We start from the raw sequence: 21,170 nt of genomic DNA, 5'->3' as shown, positions 1-21,170 counted from the left end.
ACAGTCTTGGTTTTAACTCAAAATGCAGCTTAGATATGTATTAGCTATGTGATTTGGAGCTGGTTATATGGCTTATGAGAACCTCACTCATCTCCTGTGAAATATGGGGAAACAGTACCTGCCTGATGAGGTGCAGTGAGGGTTCAGTTAGAGCACTCAGGAGCTGTGCAAGCCCTTGAGATGATGCCAGGCTGACATTCATGAACTGAGTCTAGAGGTGGAGAAGGGCATGCACGTGTAGAGATCTCTGCCTCGGGGCTGGCATATCATGGAGCCGAGGGGGACTCATGGGTCCACCACTTCACTCTGTTTTCTCCCACCAAAGAAGGAGATGACAGGAAACCCAGAATGGGCAGGCTCTGCCTGTCGTTCATGCGGAACAGCAGGTGTCAGTGCTGGGCTCTTCACCTTCAGTCTGACGGTTCCAGACACCCATAACATTGCCACACATCACATCAAAAAACAGCTTTAATTTACCAAATCTATCAACTAAAGATGAACAAAAGATCCCTGTCCTCTTTTTCTCAAGCTTGTGACCACCATAAACCTTACTTCAGAAGCAAGCTACTCAAGAAACTTTGTGAGCAATGGCAACCAGTGTACTCTGTTACCAAGATTTGTTGAGCACCTACTGTGGGCCAGTACCCAAGCTCCTGCATGGTCCTGCCATTGCCCAGCCTCCAAGCAATGGCTCTGGTTTCTCCCCCCACGCCCCCCCACGCCTCTTTGTCACAGGGATAGTTCATAAAAACGGATATGGGTAAACACTGCATGATGACTCCTAACATTGTATCTTTGGGCCCAAGCCCCCCATCCCTGCATCCAACTGCCTACTTTCCATTGGATCTCACTGGGATCTCAAATGTATCCCCACATGAAACTCCTGACTCTCCCATCCCCCATTCTTCTCCTAGTCTTCCCCTATTTTTGTGGCCTACTGGATTATCCAACCACCATCCATCCAAGAGTCACCCTCGAATTGTCTCTTTCCCTCATGTTCTACATCCTGTCCGTCAGTAAATCAGGATGTAGACTTCCCATCTTTCTCTACTTCAGCAGCCACCCAATTGGTCACATTTTTATTCTTGCTCCTCAAAGTCCATTCTCTGCACCGCAGAGTAATATTTAAAAATAGATATTAGGTCATATCAGTCTCCAACTGCAAACCTCCAGTGGTTGCCCATAGAACACAGAATAAGCTCCCTATGTGGCCTCCCAGCCCCAACATAGTTCAGCCTTGTACCTTCCCTGGTTTCAGTCAATGGGCCCCAGCAGGGCACCCCTCTATCCTGGCATCAACGCCAGTGTGTAGCACAGAAGAAGATCAGTCAATAGTTTGCTTTGTCTACACTAATCTTCTTTCTGTCCACAAGGACACCAGCCCCTTTGCACTAGGACCAGTGTTTGCAATGTCTGCAAAGCCCCATTCCCCTGGATTCTGATGGTTGGCTCTTTCTGGTGGTTTATCTTTTGGCCTAAATATCACTCCCAGAAAGGTCTTCCTGGATCCCTCCCCACCCCCATCCAAATTGCCATCAGTGTCCTATTTAAAACTTTTTTTCATGTTTATTTAATTTTTTTTTGAGAGAGAGAGACAGAGCATGGGCAGGGAACAGGCAGAGAGAGAGGGAGACACAGAATCTGAAGCAGGTTCCAGGCTTTGAGCTGTCAGCACAGAGCTCGACATAGGCCTGGAACCCAGGAACCACGAGATCATGACCTGAGCCAGTCAGACACTTAACTGACTGAGCCACCCATGCACCCTATCACTATCCTATTTTCTTCATGATGTGAATCTACTCTATAATGCTATATTATGTACCGATTTCTGTTTAATCTTCTTCCCCCAGATAGAAGGTAAGTAAGCCCCCATAAAGGCATGGGCCATGGCTGTCTCATTCACTGCTGTGTTCCCAGCACCAAGAACACTGGCCACAGCATGGGCTTAAGAGGTATCTGACAGGTGGCTCCGTGGAGGGAATTGCTTATGCTCTCACTCTCAGTGTTTTGAATCATCCTATTTCTTCTCTGATTTCATGACATGGCTTCTCCCAAAGAGGTCCATGGATTTCTTATAAGTGAAAAACTAAAGTCACTTTAGTTTTTTGGAATTTTTGGAAATTCCTCAAGTTTTGTTGACTTTATTGAATAGTTTTGAGGCCTTGAAAGTCTAGGGCGGGGACCTACAGTGGCAGTGACCCTTCAAGGAAAAACCTGAGTGTTAGATCATTTCCAAGACTCACTCCAGCATGATGTGGCTTTATATGTAAGAGACGTGATTGCTGAATGGCCATAAATAAAAATTTATTAAACTAATAATATTACAAACACACTGGAAAAAGTTCATGTTTAAAAGGAACCCATAACAAATCCTTTTATAAAGGGTAAAATTGTCATACTGAATGATCACCCTAATTTATTGGTGCTACAAATGTGTATTTGTATAGGTTACGTTTTCTTAAAGCAGGCTACAGTGATGTGATGGTCCTGGAAATAAACTCCCTTTGAAAGCATATCCTGGCTTCCCAGAAGGTGATAAACTCTGCCCATAGAGAAAATTTAATTAGTTGGAAATAATTGACAGATCATTTTTTTTGACAGATGTATCTGTAAACATGGCTCCCTTTTCTGGGTAGAAGAAGCAGTGAAAAATTTTCCTCCATTCATTCCTGAACAGTGACATGTTATAGAGAATGGGGTTCAGGGCTGAGTTGGCAAACGTGAAGGCCATCACCCAGAAGAAGAGGGATGGCCAGATGACCAGGTCCTGCTTGAAATTCTGGATCAAGATGAGGAGGATGGTGATGATGATGGGGCTCCACATAATGAAGAAGGAGATCATGAGCAGGAAGAGGGTTCGGAAGAGCCGGAAGTCCTGCTGGGACACGCGGATGTGGTGGTTCTCCGAGGAAGCCAGGTTCACCGTGAGCCTTTTCCTTGATGCCTTTGTGATCTGCAGGGACACAAAACAGAGCCAGAGCCACATATTCACTGTAGGATGTCAGGGATTTGGGCTGAGGAGGAGCAGATCATCTAGAAGTGGGAATCTGCCATCCCTGCTGCCCTGGGACAATTCGACTTTGGAACTTTGTGTGGAGAGGGCCGGTCTCAGTGGCCTGGCAACTGCCTGCACTTAGGATGCTCTGGGGGAAATGGGGCACCTGGCTGGCCCTCTGGATACATGGCCCCCGTCCATAACGTAAATAGAGTTGATGCTGAGGAGTGGAAAGGCTGAACTGAATGGTCTAGAAGAGAAATGTGTGAATGGAAGCACATTGCTGTGGTCTGAATGTGTCCCTCTAAGTTCAAATGGTAGAACCTAACCCCCAGGGTTATGGTATTAGGAGGCAGGGCCTTTGGGAGGTGATCGGGTTATGGGGATGAAGCCTTCATGAATAGGACCCTTATGAAAAGAGTCCTAAGCCAGCTCCCTCGGCCCTTCCACCATGTGAAGACACCAAGAAGCTGGCAGTCTGCAACCGGAAGAGAGCTCTCATCAGGACCTGACTGGGTGGCATCCTAGCCTTCAACCTCAGCCTCCACAAGTGTGACAAATAAACTTCTGTTGTTATTAAGCCACCCAATCTGTGGTATTTTGTTATGGTAGCCCAAACAAACCAAGACACACATTTTCCTTATTATTTCTATTTTTGAAAGAGGTCAGTAAGTAACCGTATAAAAGCAGTGTGTGTTCGGGGCGCCTGGGTGACTCAGTCATTTGAGCATCTGACTCTTGATTTCAGCTCAGGTCATGATCTTGAGATTGATGAGATTGAACCCTGCATTGGGCTCTGCATTGACAGTGTAAAGCCTGCTTGGGATTCTCTCTCTTATTCTCTCTCTCTCCCCCTCTTTCTGACCACCCCCCCTCATGCTCACTCTTCCAAAATAAACTAAAAAATTTTTTTTCAAATACTAAAAAAATTTTAAAAGCAGATGTGATGTTCAAGGTACAAATTCAAGCAACATGATACTGAAGGAGATCAAATTAAAAATATAAGTAAGGCTTCTAGCTTCCTGTACTGTCCGCATCTACTCCCTGGAAGGAACCCGTGACCAGTGTCCTGTCTGTCCTTCTGGGAATGCTCTGCCTGGTGATGGAAACACAGATGTCTGCACTTTTGCTTTGCACACAAATGGGACCACACAATACACCCCACTCTTAACCTTTTTTCCTTTCCACTCAGCAGCATACCTTGGTACTCATTCCACATCAGCCCAGAGAGAAGGTACATCATCCTTGTTATCTGGGAAGTGGCTGCAAAGATTCCATACTGTGGAATCCTGTACCAGGATTTATCCAGACCCCTCTGGACGGGTCTTATTAGCCTTTGCGGGGCGGGGGGGGGGGGGGGGACTAAGGGTACTGGTTTAAGTGGTGGCCCACACACTTGTCTTTTTCCCTGCCCCTCCAGGTTGTTGGGTGGCAGAGAGGGCAGTGGGAGATGGTGTGAGGGTGTGGCCAGTCCAGACAGACAGGGAGCACTGAACCCCCACATCTGGTTCCTTCTTTTCACAGGAGCAGCTGAAATGGGTTCTAGTCTTGCCACAGGCCCCTGTGGGAGGGGTGGGGGATGGAAGGTGGCTGAGATGGGAGGCCGGTCATTTGCTAGCTGCTTCCAGGAGTCAGCCTGAAAGCCAAGCTGCTCTGGGAAGGGCCCAGGAGGCAAGCCATTTGGGAATGAACCCCTGGTCAGTAGGGTCTCCACCAACTACATGGAGATCAGATGCCATAACCGGCCACAGGGGATGGTCACCTCACAGGGGGGACACATAAGGGATGCCTCCAACAGGGGCCTCATCGTGTATGCCATCCACATTGCCCTGCCCAGAACGATGGAGTCCCTCATACTGTGTGTTACACATACTTTTGAATGATGTTGATGTGATTTCATATTTATTGAGCACTGACTATGTGCCAGGTTCTGTACATATCTCTTAATTATCTCTTTACATTCTCTCAACAATTCGGTGACATAGGTACTTTGATGATCCCCATTTTACAGATAAGAAAACTGAGGCTCAGAGAGGCTGAGGAACTTGCCCACCAGTACCCAGTTAAGCAGTTGCAAAGCTGGGCTTCAAACCTAGGCAGCCTGACTCCAGCCCATGCTCTTAATCTTAAATGAGTTTCTTCCTACCCTCTGCTAATATCCACCAATGGAAATCCCTCTGCCTGGCCTATAACTAACTCCACTCTCTGGTGCCAGAAACTCCAAAAAGGCTTCCTGGTTCATCGCCCACATGGCATCCTGCAGTGCTTTGTCTTCACGTGGCCCTTGCCACATGGGCCATGTGGGAGATGCTAAAGCATCATTGTTACTTCTAACAGCCACCAGACTGCAGGCTCCATGGGCAGCCCTGTGGCTTCTGTGGCCTGGGACTCTAGCAAGTGCCTGACAGTGACTGTGAACAAACAGACAGAGAAATGGACTGACTCATGGGTCGAGTGAATAAGTGGTTGGGTGTGTTTTTAGCACTGACTGATGCCACCATTTCCTCTGCCCATGGTTCCCATGACTTTCAGGGCGTCATTATAATTCCTTGCTTCTTCCCACCCCACATTAGATGACAAGATGGATTAACTTTTATCCAGGCTTTAAAATGTCTCTGTTGTTGCACAGAATGCTTCATGTGTTTTAGAAGAAATTAAATGCTCAACTAACTTGAAGATTAACTTTAATCCTTAAAACAAGCCTGCAGGGTAGGTTCTGTCATTACCCCACTTGGGGTATGAAAGATGAAGGCTCTCCTTCTGAGAGGGGAAGGAACGTCCAAGGTCTTATGGTCAAGGTGGAGGGGAAGTGCACCTCAGGGAAGGCGTCTGAGCTCTTCACTGAGGAGCTCCCAGGGGAGGACGATGCTCCCAGGGATGTGGTCCATGGCCCCTGTGTCAGAGTCACCGGTTGAGTGCTTGGGCCCACCGTCAGACACCCACTTTTGTGGGTCTGAGGGGGCCCAGAAAACTGTACTTCTCACAAACTCCCAGGTGATCTTTGCTGACCGAAGTATGGGAACTGCTAATACAGGACAACAGATCTGGAATTTTCCTACAGTTCTTCATAAAGAGTCACTTTTTAAATTTTTTTTTTAATGTTTTATTTATTTTTAGGAGAGAGAGAGAGACAACGTGAGCAGGGGAGGGTCAGAGAGAGAGGGAGTCACAGACTGAAACAGGCTCCAGGCTCTGAGCTGGCAGTCAGCACAGAGCCCGACGCGGGGCTCGAACCCACGAACTGCGAGATCATGACCTAAGCGAAAGTCGGACGCTTAACCGACTAAGCCACCCAGGCGCCCCAAAGAGTCACTTTTTAAACGGTCCTTTTGAAACATACTGCCTTCACACCCATGTGAGTGTCCGAAGGCCCCAAGGGAAGCTTCTCTCCACTTCACATCCCTGTCACCATGCCACCATACCATGGTGCTGACAGGTGGGTGCAGGGGGAAGTGGCTCCCCACTGACACAGCTTGGGCCCTGGGAGTTGGGTTTCCTTGGGGCGCTGCTTGGTCAACTGGCAACACACAGATTAGAATCTCCTGACAACAGATTCCATCTTTCCAGAGGGCCCACCTCCCTCTCCATCACTGGCAAGCAGGCCCCACACCTGGGCACTGAGGGCCAGGCATGGAGAAAGGGCTGAATATTTGCTACCTAACACCTTCGTGTTTAGCTAAAACAGACTTCATTTCTCAGTTGAGCCCTGAGATGGGTGAGGGTTTTCCAACCTCAAGCAATACCCTCGTTCTCTCATTCAGCAAATATTTATTTTTGTACAACCCTATCGTGTTGTGCCAAGTACTCTCAAGGTGCTGGGTATACAGCCAGAAAGAAGGGGGCCCTGCCCCCGCTACTCTTCCCTTCTAGTGTGCACCTAGAGAATGAGGAGGGGACAAGAAAGGATAGAAGAATCTCTTCTTCGCACGGCAGTGGTTGCTGGGTGACAATGTAAACCAAGCCTCAATGGCTAGCATTGCCAGCTTGATTGGAGGCACTTGGGAGTGACTGGGGCACTATTACCCTGGGAAACTATTGATTGGAAAAAGCCACTAAAGATATATAGCAGGCTGGAGTCATGAGAAAAGAGGAAGCAGGGAAGGCAGAGCTGTTCCTAAGGCCACTGCCCTGAGCACGTGAAGCCACTTTGGAAGGGAAGAGCCCAGGTGAAGCCTGCTCTCCAGTCCTTGCCCAGGGCAGAGCCAGCAAGCCCGGCAGGGACTTCAGAGCAATGCTCCCCAAAAGAGACCCAAAGAACACAGTGCAGAGAGTTGCTCTGGGAGGAGAAGCGGGTCTGTGGTCAGAGTTAGGGGTGCTGCCTCCTCTCTTCCTGGGGTGGGAACTCTCAAAGGACATTAGCATAATGAGGCCTCCCAGACATCCTGCAGCAAAGAAACCCATTTAACATGGACTCATTGGTGGTTCCTAAACTCATTTGATCACGGACTCCCTTTTTACCATCTAACAGCCCAAGGAGACCTAGAGAGTGCTGTAGAGGAGACACTGTCTTTAGAGGAATAAAGGATCAGGGTGATTTCAGAGAGGCACTTCCCAGGCCTGTAGATGGAAACTGAGGCAGAGACAGTACCAACAGGTAAGAGGTAGACCTGGTGGGAAGGGGATGGCAGGTGGAATTATGCATCTTGGGGTTTCCAATGATTTGCTGGTCATGTCTCTATGGAAATAGCTGATTAACATTGGTGTTCAATTCATTTTACAGAGTATGCTCTTGACAGAAAAATTTCAGCTGGAAAGGTGGCCCAGCGTCCCTGAGTGACAAGTATCTCAGCGAGAGAGAGACACACAAGCTATGAGGCCCCATCCAAACACTCCATCTGCCTGGCAGCTTACCTGCTTCCAAGGTACCCACCTGGCAAACCCACAGGTCCAAAGTGAGGACAAACTTCATAGTCCTCACGGGAAATGGCAATAGTAAGTTTGGCTAGTGGGTGGAAAGTCATTTTTTAAAAGTCTTACATTTGCATTAACGTGATTTTCAAAATCACAATGTTAGATACCTTTCCAATTAAAGTCTAGTAACCTGTTCAAAATATTATCATATCTACACTCTCGTTTTATTATATTAACCCACTGAGGCCTAACTAACTCCAGACAAAACTGAGGCCCATAGTAGTTAAATGACTTGCCTAAGGTCACACAGTAATAAAGCTTGGACTAGAAGCAAGGTCTTAGGACTTTTTGTTCAGTGATTTCCCCACTGCCCAGAAGGAGAAGGTACAGTTGGCCCTTTCAGTGTGATCCAAAGTTTGTCTTACTCATTCAGTGAGGGTTTACTGAGTATCTACAATGAATAAGCCAGGCTCTGTGCTAGGCATGGAGCTACAGCAGTAAACATAACAAAGTCTTGGTCCTCATGAAGCCTGCATTCTAGTGCGTAAAACAGATGCTTTACAGATAAATACATGTAAATGGAATATGACAGGGGTGGTAAGTGCACTGAAGAGAAATATATCAGGGTGATGAGGGACTAGAGAACGGTGACGAGGCACTCTGGGCCTTCTGAGCAGAGACCTAAATGGAGTGGGGGGAGTGGCCCACACAGTAATTGGGGGACTGGAGATCCGAGAGAGGAAATCACAGGTGCAAAGGCCCTTAGGCAGCTGTGTGTTGGCGTGTGTGAGGAATAGCCCCAATGTCAAGGTGGACACAAGAGAGGGTAAGACGATGAGGTGAGAGGGCAGGCAGAGGCCAGATCACACAAGGCCTCAAGGTGAGGGCTTTGAGGTTTGCTCCACACATGAGAGAAGTGGTGGGATCTAAATGGTACCTTTGAGTCACTACTCAGAGCACTGTTTCATAACTGTGAGTCATGATAGATATTCTCCTGTAGTCTGTGACGGGAGGAACTGAAAGCTGGCCATGGGTTTATATCAAAGTGCCTGGAAAGTGATGAACTGGAGTCTAGAGGCAGATGGATATGAGGACACCTCCCCCAACTCATCAGGGCTCTTGGGGTCTCCTAGAATGTTTCTGCGTGGGCCCTGGCCTGAGAAAAAGACGGAAGAGGGTGGGAAACCTTTCCGTGGAGTAGGTCAATCCTCCGTCAGAAGCCAGCTGAGGTGTCTCGGGTGAAGTACAATGGGGCAGACGGGGGCCCTTGTGGCCTGCAAGGAACCCAGGAGTATGACCGCCCCTTCCCAGCATCGGCTCCTAGCTCTTGCCACACTCCAAATCTGGGCCCTGCGGTTTATTCTCTCAAAACCTCTCAGGGGTACCTTTTCCCATCATGCTCTGAGAGTAGGGTCAGAGGAACAGCCTTGCCTAACAAATAACAACAGATGTAGTCTACTCACCCCACCCCCTACAGGCAGGCATGGCCCTGTGGGTTGTGGTAGTATCCCTGACATGTCCCCCAACAACCGTGCACTGTCTGAGTTATCATCACCATTTTGCAGATGAGGGAGCAGAGGTTCAGAGAAAGTAAGTAACTTGCCAAAGGCCACACAGCAAGAACTCAAAAGCCAGGTTATTAGAAGAGCCCTTCATGTCTCCATGTCTGCCCTTCACGGCCCTCTGCTCTTCTGTCTTTTTACCCCTTATTCATTTCTTATGTCTGTGCACCATTTAATGGTTTGCCAAGCGTCTTCACACTGAGTCCTAACGTCACTCTGTCATGTGTGCCAAGGGCTCACTGCATCAAGCAACAGTCCCGCTGTCTGTCTCCCCTTTCCCTTCCTATGTTGAGGCCCCTTCTGTATTAAAAAAAAAAATGTGACCTGATAACTCTTGACCAATCTCCACTCCCCACCAACACTTTGCACAGAGCAGATCCTTAACAAATGTCTGAGGAATTAAAGTGTCGGGACTCCAGGGCCAGATGGCCTGAGTTCAAATCCTGATAACGCTGCTTATGAGCTGTGTGCTCTTGGGCAAGTTACTTGGTCTCTCTGTACATTGGTTTCCTCATCTGTAATTTTTATCAGGATTATATGAATTCATTCCTGACACATTGTAAGTATTACACAAATATTTATTAAATCATTTTTAAGGGATTCATTCTAAATTTCTCTTCCTTATTCCCTCACTGATTTTCTTTTAAGGCAATAATAGCTAACACTTACATAGCATCGACACATGCCAGGCCCCTACTACAAGTGCTTTATTGACCTTGACTCCAGGCCTGAATCTGTCTTATACCCTTGAACAAGCCCCAGGCTGGGGGTCACTAAAGCGGATCACAAGTCAACAGGTGGGGAAGAGTCTAGGGAATAGATTGGGGGTCCATCTCCCACAGGACCCAAAATTAATAGATCCAGATGGAAGTTGGCCTGGTTCTGAGCAGCTAAGAAGGTTCTAGATCCTCAGCTACAAAGAAAAGGCCATAAAAGTAGCCAGATAGCAAACAGGACCTACAGGGCCCCACTTGGATAAATTTGTTTGCCAGATAACCCATAACACGCAATAAACCCAAGATTCAACAACTTGTAAACCTTCAAGAGGATTTGAGGTTTTGCACAAAACCTTCTGAGGTGGGCATGAACATCTACGTACCTGCTGCTTGCCTGCTAGCGCTGTACATGTGAATGGGCCACCTGAGGAGGTGGGACACGGGCTGACAGGGTCCTGTCTACGTCCCTGTACACACCTCCAAGCTAGAGATTACTTCCTGGCTCAGCGCGCATTTGAAAAGGACCTTCCAACTGGGAGTGTGGGGTAGCAATGGGAAGCTAACAGGAGGGGGCTTCTGGGAATGTTGTGCTTCTCGTTCTGTTTCTGGAAGCTGCTTCTGGGAGTGAGGTTAGTTTGTGCATTGTACATGCATGCTGGCTATGCTTTTCTAGATGCATATTATACTTCAATACAATTTTTTTAAAGTGTACATTCTCTATCACTGTATTGCTATTTGTGATGGGGTAACAATGGACTCGACCCAAAAGCCCATAAAATGAATTATGTCACATCTATATGGTGGAAGACCAGGAAGCCACTAAAAAGAGTGAGACAGTGATATAAAAACAAACATGGAAAGATATTACAGTATAGTGTTAAGCCAATAAAGGAAATTACAGAGCTAATAGTGTTATCTCAAATCTGAAACAAAGAAACATTGGGTTGAACCATGGTGAAAGTTGATATTTGACCATTTTATATGGTTTATCATATATATATGATATTAAAGTATGCATATAGGCATATTTATAAGAAAAATAACCTGAAAAATGTACTTTGAACCATTAACAATGAGAGTAGATGTTTAGTTTCTATATTACGCATTTCTATATGTCTTTAATTTTGTTTAATTTTTTTAACTTTATTTATTTTGAGAAAGAGACAGTGCAAGCAGGGGAGAGGCAGAAAGAGAGAGGGGAGAGAGAGAATCCCAAGCTGGCTCTGTACCATCAGGACAAAGCCCAATGTGGGACTCGAACTCACAAACCGTGAGATCATGACCCGAGCCGCAACCAAGAGTCAGATGCTAAACTGACTGAGCCACCCAGGCGCCCCTTTAATTTAATTTTTTATAACGAGCTTTGTATTACTTTAGTGATCAGCAAAATAATAATAATATTAACAATCACAAAGATATAACTTTAAAAAATACTACATTCTCACTCCTTGGTGTTGCAGAGGGAGTAGATCTGGGTGGTGAGCCAGGCTGGGATTGGGGCATGAACTCCCAGGTAACTGCCCCCTGGAAAGGCTAAGATTCCATCGAAACACCCTCGGCCTGGATGCGGCTCAGCCATGGCCCTCGAAGTGCACGTACCTGTAAAATCTTGGAGTAGCTGATCACAATGAGCAATCCTGGCATCAAGAAGTTCAAAGTAACAAACGACACATCCCAGGTGATTTCTCCGGCGATGCTGGGCCAAATCAGTGTGCAAATCGGAATTTCCTGGTTACAAGAGGGAAGAAAATGCCATTTAAGTGGTGGTTTCTTGTTTGCCTTGAGCTCAGTCCCAGTAGGAGAGTGCCTAACACTGTTACACTGTTGTGTTACTGTAACACAACCAGGATGACAGGAAACCCCAGCCTCCCTTCCCGTGCCCACACAACCACCCCTACAGACCCACAGAATACCCACAATTGTTACTCCCATTCTCCAGGAGACACAGCTGGGTGTCAGGGTCACATGCAGGTAATGGCTCAAGTTAGCTCCCAGGCAGGACTCCAGGCCCAGTGCTCTTTCCACTTCCTGGACTGAGCTGCAAAGAGCCCTTGAGCCTTCTCTTCATTTTACAGGTGAGACCCTGAGCCCTGAAAGGTCACATAGACTGGAAGTGACAGGCACAGGGTTTCGGTGCATCACATTGGGACTGCTGAAGGCACCAGAAACCATGTGGAGACACTGAGTGCTCATTCAGGGGAATGAGGATGTCTAAAATGTGTCAAGCCGCATTAGAGAAGGCAGGGCTAACTCCAAGACGATAGTGGTGTCCAGACTTGGAAGCTCTCTCCTCCTGTGTCCCTCCTCCAGGGGAGCACGCTACAGCCACACACTATTCTCCATCGGTCGAGGTGTAAAACCGCCAGAATGGGGCAGAAAAGCATGCTTTGTGACCTTTGCTGTTGTCAGTCTGCTGGGCTGAATTCAGGCAATTGACAGTAATTACACACCTTGAGGCATACGGGGACCTTCTTATGTGGTTACTGGGAGCTACTGGAATAATCCACTCCATCAGATGGGTCAGTGGTCTGCCTGTCTGTTTGTCTGTCTGTGTTTCCTCCCAAACACAAATTCCCCACGTGTACTTGACTGTAGAAACAGAACTTTAGAGAGCAAGTTGTCCTGAACACTCTGAACATATAGAACAGACTTTTAAGAGCACATTTTGTGTAAAAGGAGCACATTATTGACTTCTGATGGATGAGACATCTTAACCAATGGAGTAGTGGTATTTTTTTTAATGTTGATTTATTTACTTTGAGAGAGAGTGAGTGAGCAGGAGAGGAGCAGAGACAGGGAGAGAGAGAGAATCCCAAGTGAGCTCCATGCTGTTGGCTCAGAGCCCACAGGGCTTGATCTCACAAACCATGAGATCAAGACATGAGCAGAAATCACGAGTCAGACGCTTAATAGACTGAGCCACCAAGACACCCCAATGTAGTAGTATTACTTATAGCATCACTCATTTATTCACTCAGCCTATATTTATTGAATGCTACACTAAGCAAGGGCAAAGAACTTTCATCACATATATCACAATTGGTGGTCAAATTCAAAATTCAGCCAAGTAGTCACTTCTTTTCCTACTAACAGAAAATAGTAAATCTGATATTCACTGAGCACTTATTCTATGCCAGTGAGCACTTTAAATACATTATTTCATTGAATGTTTGCAGCAACCATATTGAAATGCATATTATGGTTTTTCCCATTACACAGACGAGAAAACTAAGGCTTAGAAACACCCTCCAAAAACAGTAATCTAAGACACTTAAAGGTATAGTACTTTTTAATCATAGAATGTCTTCCCAAGAGAGCTAAGAAGTTATAAAAGAAATCCAGAGACATACCAAGAAAACTCTAAGGCAAGTCAAGCAGGGAAGAATGCTTTGACCATATTTTCACCTCGAAAAGGAGGATGAGAATGTTGCTTCCTTTTCCTACCTTTGTTTAGATGGCTCACAAATGCACTAGTAATTCCAAAAACGTGTTCTTCCATCCCCACCCCCACTGTCCACACCTGAGGGAGAAGGTCCATTAGATCTTTCTACATTTTGGTGATTGCAAAGAAACTTGTGTCTCTCAAAGCTCTGAATAGTGGCGGTGTGGTGATTACCTTTAGATAACTAATCCTTGCTGCTTGATTGGTTCTCAGACCTCTGGCCGCCATGGACCCCTCATTCTACTACATCGGTGGGCAACACATTCCAGCAAATATGCTGAAGCAGCAACCGGAAGAGACAGATTTCAGCCCTGGATATGACTTGGTCTCAGATTTCTGTACTTGAGATGGGTAAATGTACCAGAAGGGCTGAAAGCCCCAGAACCATCTCTTAAAACCCCCAAGGGCCCCCAACTCTTTCCAAAAGCATTCTCCAGAATATCTGCCAAAATCTCTCCAGGCTTAACACCATTTTGTAGAATATGTAATGATAGAGCTGGGTATTCTCCCTACAATAGGGGCAAAAAAGTAGATCCCCAAGCAATCTGCTTTGCCCAGTGCTGTTGAAGAAAATGTGTAGGTGTGAATGAATAGATACACACCTACACGCATGGGTGCATAGAATAAAGACTGGAAGGATACAGTCCAGAAAACTAAGTGTCTGTTTCTAGGTGGGACTCAAGTTGTTTTTGTTCTTTTCTGAATTTTCTAGAATGTGCCAAAAAAGGCAGTAAAAGTTATTTTTTAAAAGAAATGATCAAACATGAAACCATGATAGTTTAGCAAACCTAACCAGCTATTTTTTCAACAAAAACAATGAACCCATCCCAATTTCATGACTCTGAGAGAGATGCTTTTATACCTTTGGATTTGCGGTGCTCTCCCAGGCCCGGAGTGTGATAAGGAAGTGAGATAAGAACTTTGCACAGCACCTCACACATGATGGAAGAGACAGTGTGGCTGGCCTGTGTGGACTGAATGACTGATTTATATGCTCTTCAGAAAGCTTTATATGGTATCACTGTTTACGCGCAGAGCTTCTTTTCATTAAGAAATTTAACAGCAGGCACCAGGCCCAAAGTCAGAGTGCTGGTTTGGTATATAATTGTGTTTTTGTGGGAAAACCCGTCTAACTTACGTAATTTTGATTCTAGGTGTTCTGACCCAGCCTGTGACTTAAGAGGAAGTGTGGCAGTGAGTCAAGTCTGGAAGGCAGAGACATGAGTCTTACAATATTCTCTGTAGCTTCTCTGCGCATTTGAAGTGTTTCCTGATTTTAAAAAGGAAATTTGAAAACCAGAAGTGCTAGGTCCCCTTTATGACTGAGCTACAGATGCAGAGCTGCCGAGTCAACAACTGTCCTTTAATGGGGTTGTTCAGTCACTCACTGACTCCAGCCACAGTGGCCGAGGCCCCAGCCCTCAAGGAGGCTATGATGTGCTCAAGGAGAGAGAGAAGCGCTGAGAAACTTCCATACAGGGCAGTGAGCTGGCAATGCCCAGAGCTCCAGGTGACAGGAGAGCACAGTCATGAGGGCGAGTGGCATCCTAGAGGGGTGGTGTCCGCTGTGCCCAGAGGGATGGGGCTGCAGTCAGGAGAATGGGCCGGCTGGAGCTCAGGGTCAGGACCAGAAGGGATGGAGTCAGGGGCCACATACAAGGGTATTATGTGGTTAAGCCTGACTTGTATCCTGATCCCAACCTCTCCCTCTCCCTAGTGATCTCATCCATTTCCATGGCTTCGTTTCCAAGTTGCAGCTGCTTTTTCCAGCCCTGTCTTCTCCTGTCTTCCAGATAGGATGTCCCAGATGTCCCAGGGTCCTGAGGACATCTCTGAAGGATGCCTCCCAGGTATGTCAAGCCTCCAATGCCCCACTCCAAAAGGCTCCACCTCCTGCTTTCACTGACTCAGGGTCTGGAGAAGCCATTCTCTATGCTGCCAGCAACCTGAGCATAGCCTCCTGCCTTCTCCTCCCTATGTTCTGCCTTCATTGTTATCCGACGGACCCACGTATTTTGTTCGCACTGGCCCACCCTTCCCGGACCAGGCCATCTTTCACCTTGGAAGTACAAACTCCCTAAAGGGCCGCACCTGGCCCTTCTCCAGCTGGCCTCCACCAACCCTTCCCGCACCATGTCTTGCCAACCTGTAGACTATTTCCTCTGCCTGTATTGTCCCTCCAGTCCTCCACGTCCTTGACTAGCTAACTGCCTTTCGTCTTCACACACAGCTGAGATATCACCCATTCTCTTCCAAGAAGACTCCCCGGTGGATGGGGGCGTCTGTCTACAGGCACTGCTCCACACTTCGCCCTCTCCACACTGGCTAACTTATCTGCAGATGCCACCCGATTCCAGCTGCTCCCCATCATCCTTCTCTAATGATACTTCTTGGACTATCCCTGAGGGTCCCTTTGTAAGTCATTCTCCCTTCCACCTCTTCAAACAGAATGGGAGACTTTGAAATCACTTGAAGGAACTGGGAATCCTAGTGGGTATCTCCTTGTCTCTCCACTTTCCAACCGGAAAAGAAAGAATATGTGAGGGCAAGAGATGAACTTTCTTATATCTTAAAGGATCCTCTACTACTAACAAAGGCAAGCAAACTTGCGTTTATCTCCTCAGCCAGTTTGCCCTCAGCAGAGACCCTATGACACGACTGGCCTGGTATTAAATTGGGGCAGGACAGAGCATTCGGACCTAGGGTCCTAAGGAAATGTGAACTCGCAGGAAATGGCTCGAAGTGGGTGGGACACAGAGCCAGGTGAAACTCTGATTCCATCCCTTGCCTGCTCTGAGACTTTAGGCATTTTCCCCTTCGGAAAATGAACAAACAAACACCTGTTTGTAGGATTTCGATGCCAGGATCTGAGACCGTCTGCACTCTCATTACCTGCACCTCCTAGAACAGGACAGGGTCTTGGTCATGTGACTCGTGGTGAGGGCAGGGGGGACGGTGCTCAGTAAATGTTTGTACAATGAATGGGTAGCACATTCTGGCTGGGGGGCACAGTCCCCCCCAACTGCCATTGAGGGTCAGTGCCCCGCCGGGGCCACAGCACACACTGGCAGGAATCCCGCTGGAGCAGGCTGAGGTGACCTGGCTGAGATGTCTGTGTTGCCAGGATGTGCCCACCCTCTTAGAACGGCAGTCTATTATTTTACAGCAATCAGGAGAATTACACTATTTGAAGAATGTTTGAAATATTTATAACCAAAGATAAGGAAACTAATAATAGCTGGTAATTCTTGAGTGCTTAACTGTGTCTGTGCCAGGTGGTGGCCCATTTACTGAACATTAGTCCCCATGGCAATCCATGTGAGACCGCTATCATGCCCATTCTGCAAATGAGGAAAGGAAGGTACAGAGACATGGGACCACTTGCCTCTGTCACACAGCTCCTAAATGGCAGACATGGAATTCAGACTCAGAACATAGGACTCCAAAACGCACACTCCTAATACCAAATTATCTAGAGTTTTTAGCATGCCTATTATTTCATCCTCCCTTCAGGGAAGGGTTCTGAGAGGCTGGTCACCCTGGATTGCAGGCACCCACTGCCCAAATGGACAAAGGTACTCATGTTCCTGTTTGGGGGAGCAGGAGGGGCGCTCAGAATAGCACAAAACTCTGAGAGGTACTGTTTCCCTGGCCAGTGCTCCTTGAGAGGAGGCAGCCAGTGTGTGTTTGGGGTTACTTAGTTTCCTCAGCCGGTGGTTTGGGTAGGAAAGTGTCTCCCATCCAAAACCTCCATATTTAGTGTCCAAGTGGGAAGGGGCAGGCAGAATCTAGACAGGAAGCTGGGAATGGAGGATTGAGAAAACAAGCTTTTGCTAATTTTAAATGTGAGACTCCATTTAGTCTAGCCTAGATCCTTCTCTCTTTTTTTTTTTTACATGTCCACACTCTGCCCCTCCCCCCACCCCACTCCCATTTCTTACTCTTTTCAACTTATTTTTTCAACTCCTAATCCTCTCACCTATAAAATGAGTTGTTTCCTACATGCTCAGATCACAGCGCTTGAGCGACAGGGGAGATTTTCTGTTCCTTGGCTTACTGGCAGGTACATGTAGTAAGGGTGCAGGTGAGGCAAAGACAAAGAGGTTGGAGAGCTGGAAAGGACCATCCTGGTTTTTCATTCCAAGCTCCCTCACCCCACCTCTACTAATGTCGGGGAAGAGGGCTCCTGTGGCTGACTCACCTGGCCCCCAATCTTCTCCGGTGCTCTCCCAGTGGTTTCAACCAGTGCCTCTCCCTCTCTTATGACCAAGGAGGTGTTTCTGTGTTAATACAAGGGGGTCTGTGCGCTCAGCCCTCAAGGAGACAGACAGCGTGAAAGCCACCACAACCACAGAGTGACCAAACAGGGAAGATCCTCCATCTGAGCAAGGGCCTTCTCGCTCGACAACCACCTGTCTCCATGTAGGCAAGCAGTTACAGTCTGGGCTTTTGGCTGGGAGGGGACACAAACCTCACTTTTTTCATGTTATTTGCCAGTTAAGTATAAGTGTACCTAAAGCAATTGTGAAAAGGAGGGGCACAAGGCACATGTCTGGAACATAAAATACCGTTAAGACCTATTCTATTTGATCTTTAATTTCCCGAGTGTCGTTTTTTCTGTATTAATAAAATGGGGGAAAGCCTCTCAAGGTCTGTGAAAAATGCAGAAACACTGTGACTCAGTGAGAGAATAACTTAAAAAAAAATCAAAAGATTGACAGCAGAACCCTAGCCTCCAGCTGATCCAATGGCTCTGGGGTGAGGCCTGGCCTTCCACTTATTTTAGAAGTATCCAAGTGGCCCACCCTGATTCTCAGCCATAGCTGGGTTGAGGAGGACAGGCCTACCCAGTAAGTTAGGGTCCTTGGTCTACCAGGCCAATGGCACCCCACCCAATCAGCTGATCCCAGCTCTCCTGGCCCCCACTTGAGAGGACGTGGCCACAGGCTTACATGTTCTTTGATGGAGAGCCATAGGCCTGACATGATTCCTGCCTATTCAAGGCTTAAAGCAAATGAAAACGAAACAATTAAATAAAAATCCCACAAGATATTCCATGCAAAAAATAAACTATTGGGAAAGAGACTTGTAGGTTTCATTTGTGTGAAAAATAAAAAAGGATAGTGCTTACACAGGATGCAGCCTTCTCCCCCCACCCCACTAAGAGTCCTGTGTGAGAGACTGGTGTGGGGAAAGCCCCAGAGAAGCCCATCTCCGTGTCTGTGCCCCAGAGGAGACACCCAATGGGGCATCCCCTGGTGGGACTGTCCACTTCCTCAGAGAGAAGTCTTCCCCCAGGTTACAGCTCATCCCATGCCTTCCTACATTCTCACTTCCTTCTGATCACTGCACAGGCCTCTCTTTGGGACTGTGGTTTTTGAGGGTTTTGCTCAGGCCAGAAACCCAGAGAGTTGTAGAGAAAAGGAGAAGGTGAAGAAACCAGCTTGGGGCAGCCCCTCTGAGAGGCTAAGCCCTGAGCAGGACTCATCCCTTCCTTTATGGTGGTGCACAGAACTCTGTCCTCTCTCTGTTCCTCCCTATGAGGCATAGAGAACCCAACACACTGGGATGACAGCCAGAACAGGCAGCCACTGTCCTCCATCTGGCCAGCACCCACGTGCCGAATCACGAGCTGAATTAAACTCTGCAACTGCCCAGCGGGGCAGCAGTGCCGACAGACCTGGCCCTCAATTCTGGACTGTGCAACTGTTGCTACCCCAGAGCCAATGTCACGAACTGTCCACAGAACCTTTTTTACGTGGTGGACCCCTCCCCCCCCCACTGAGGTCCTAATGACAAACTCTGGGCATACTGCTCAGAATAAAGTTCACCTAGCAGCCTCTGGAATTTGCAGAACGTTTCGGGCACCCAGGGTACTCTGAAGCCCCCTATCATCCAAGGCTCCCAGGGCAAGGTCCTGTGGTCTAGTGTAATCCTTCTGTCTTGCAGTTGGAAAAACTGAGGCCCAGGGAGAGGAAGTCACAACACCCCTAGCGGCAGCGTTGGGTCTGGGTCCCTGGGTCTCCCATGCCCTTTCTCCCTCTCTCTGCAAAGCAGGACGCTTACCCAGCCTGTACTGAATCAGTTGTGCACCGTCTCTGCTCCAACTGGCACTAAGGATGAGATACCCTGAGCAAGTCATTCCCCTGTGTGCCTTAGCTTCCTCATATGTAGACGTGAGCACCTTGCCAGAAAGCAGAGTTCAATATACGGCAATGTGATTAGCCATTCCGGATCCTCGAAATTCCATCTGGCTGGCCGCTAAGCTCCCCGTTATTTCACTAACCTCGAAATGAAGAGGGCACTTTACAGGCATTTGGGGGACTCCACCCACTTACAAGGTTTTGGAGGGCGTTTGTGGGACCTACGTCGCTGCAGTGAAATTTAAGAGTTCAAACTTCAGAGCGCCAGGCACAGCGTCACAACGATTAAGCGCAACAAATGGCCCATTATTGTTTTGTTGTCTTTGTTATCCATCGACCCAGGTCGCCGTTTCCGTCGGATCCCCGCCTTGGCAGCCCGCCCCAGACACCTGCGGGGCACGCACCGCCCTGAGCTCACCTGGTCCCGGCCGGAGAGCCGCTGCGGAACGACTTGGAAGAAGACGCAGAGGGGCAGCGCGGCCAGCGCCGAATAGCCCCAGATGAGCGCCAGCAGCGCGGCCCTCGCCCGCCGCCCCAGGCCCCGCACGCCCCTCTGCAGGCGAACGATGCACACCATGCGCTCCAGACTGACGGCCGCCAACGTGAGGATGGTGACGCTGCCGCTCAAGCTCATCACGTAGAAGAGCAGGTGGCAGGCGACCGGGCCCAGCAGCCAGGCCTCAGTCCATCGCACGGCCAGCACGGGCGGGATGGCGCTGGTGAAGAGCAGGTCGGCGCAGAAGAGGTTGAGCACCAGGCAGGCGGTGGTGCCGCGGCGCCGTCGGCGCGCCACCAGCACCAAGGCGCACACGTTGCCCAACAGCGACACCGCAAAGATGAGCACCAGCACGACCGTCTCCACAGCGGTCAGCACCAGCCGGTGGTCGCCCTTGACGTCGGAGAAGAATGGGAAGCGGGTGCGGTTGGCTCGCTCCAGGCTGCGGGGGGACCCGGTGCCCGCCGCCTGCGCGCACTCAGGGGACATGCCCTGCGCCCGGCGGCCGGCAGCCGTCTGCGAGCGCGCTCTTCTGGGAGGCGACAGAGCGCCAAGGCGGGGAAAGAGGGAGGGAGGCGGTTGCGACATCTCTGGCCCCCTCCCGCCGCCGGAGCGCCGGCGCTGGGCGTTGTGACCTGAGCCTGGGAAGCGCGGGAACGAGGAAGCGCCAGGCGTCGCCGCTGGAAACACCCTGGCCAGGCGAGAGGAGGCGGCCGCTGCGGAGGCCTCACGCCCTCGGACTGTAGGGCGAGCGCCGAGGGCCCTGGAAACCCCAGCTGGAGAACCCCCCAGAACCCCTGCAAGGCCTCCCCAGCTTCCTCATCCTCCAGGGCAACCAGTGTTCGAAATCTTTAATCTACCAATTTAAGTACAATTGATTTAAGAGTGTCAGAGCTGGACTTGGACTTTGGAGATCTTTCTGTCCTGTGTTGCCCAGACTTCATCAAAGAAGTCCCACGGGTCTG

At 48.6% G+C, this 21,170-nt stretch overlaps 1 protein-coding gene across 2 annotated transcripts; it reads right to left on the bottom strand.

The window, feature by feature from the left end:
* Positions 1–1,755: 1,755 nt before the first annotated feature.
* On the bottom strand, positions 1,756–20,743 carry FFAR4 (free fatty acid receptor 4). Of its 2 annotated transcripts, XM_039230275.1 has the most exons (6): positions 20,128–20,699; positions 11,724–11,852; positions 9,649–9,672; positions 9,524–9,529; positions 6,994–7,011; positions 1,756–2,953 (listed from the first exon to the last, which is right to left on the bottom strand). In XM_039230275.1, the coding sequence occupies exons 1-6, from the start codon at positions 20,692–20,694 to the stop codon at positions 2,564–2,566; spliced, it is 1,134 nt and encodes a 377-aa protein (XP_039086206.1). In that variant the 5' UTR covers positions 20,695–20,699; the 3' UTR covers positions 1,756–2,563. The 2 variants fall into 2 exon arrangements, with proteins under 2 accessions (XP_039086206.1, XP_039086205.1); XM_039230274.1 differs by lacking the exons at positions 6,994–7,011; positions 9,524–9,529; positions 9,649–9,672 and having other exon boundaries at positions 2,282–2,953; positions 20,128–20,743.
* Positions 20,744–21,170: the final 427 nt, after the last annotated feature.

This window comes from Hyaena hyaena, unplaced genomic scaffold (genome assembly GCF_003009895.1).
Source record: "Hyaena hyaena isolate Hyena2069 unplaced genomic scaffold, ASM300989v1 scaffold_44, whole genome shotgun sequence".
Taxonomy (NCBI): Eukaryota; Metazoa; Chordata; class Mammalia; order Carnivora; family Hyaenidae; genus Hyaena; species Hyaena hyaena.
The sequence above is the reverse complement of the archived record's forward strand: the minus strand, read 5'-3'. Positions and strand labels throughout refer to the sequence as shown.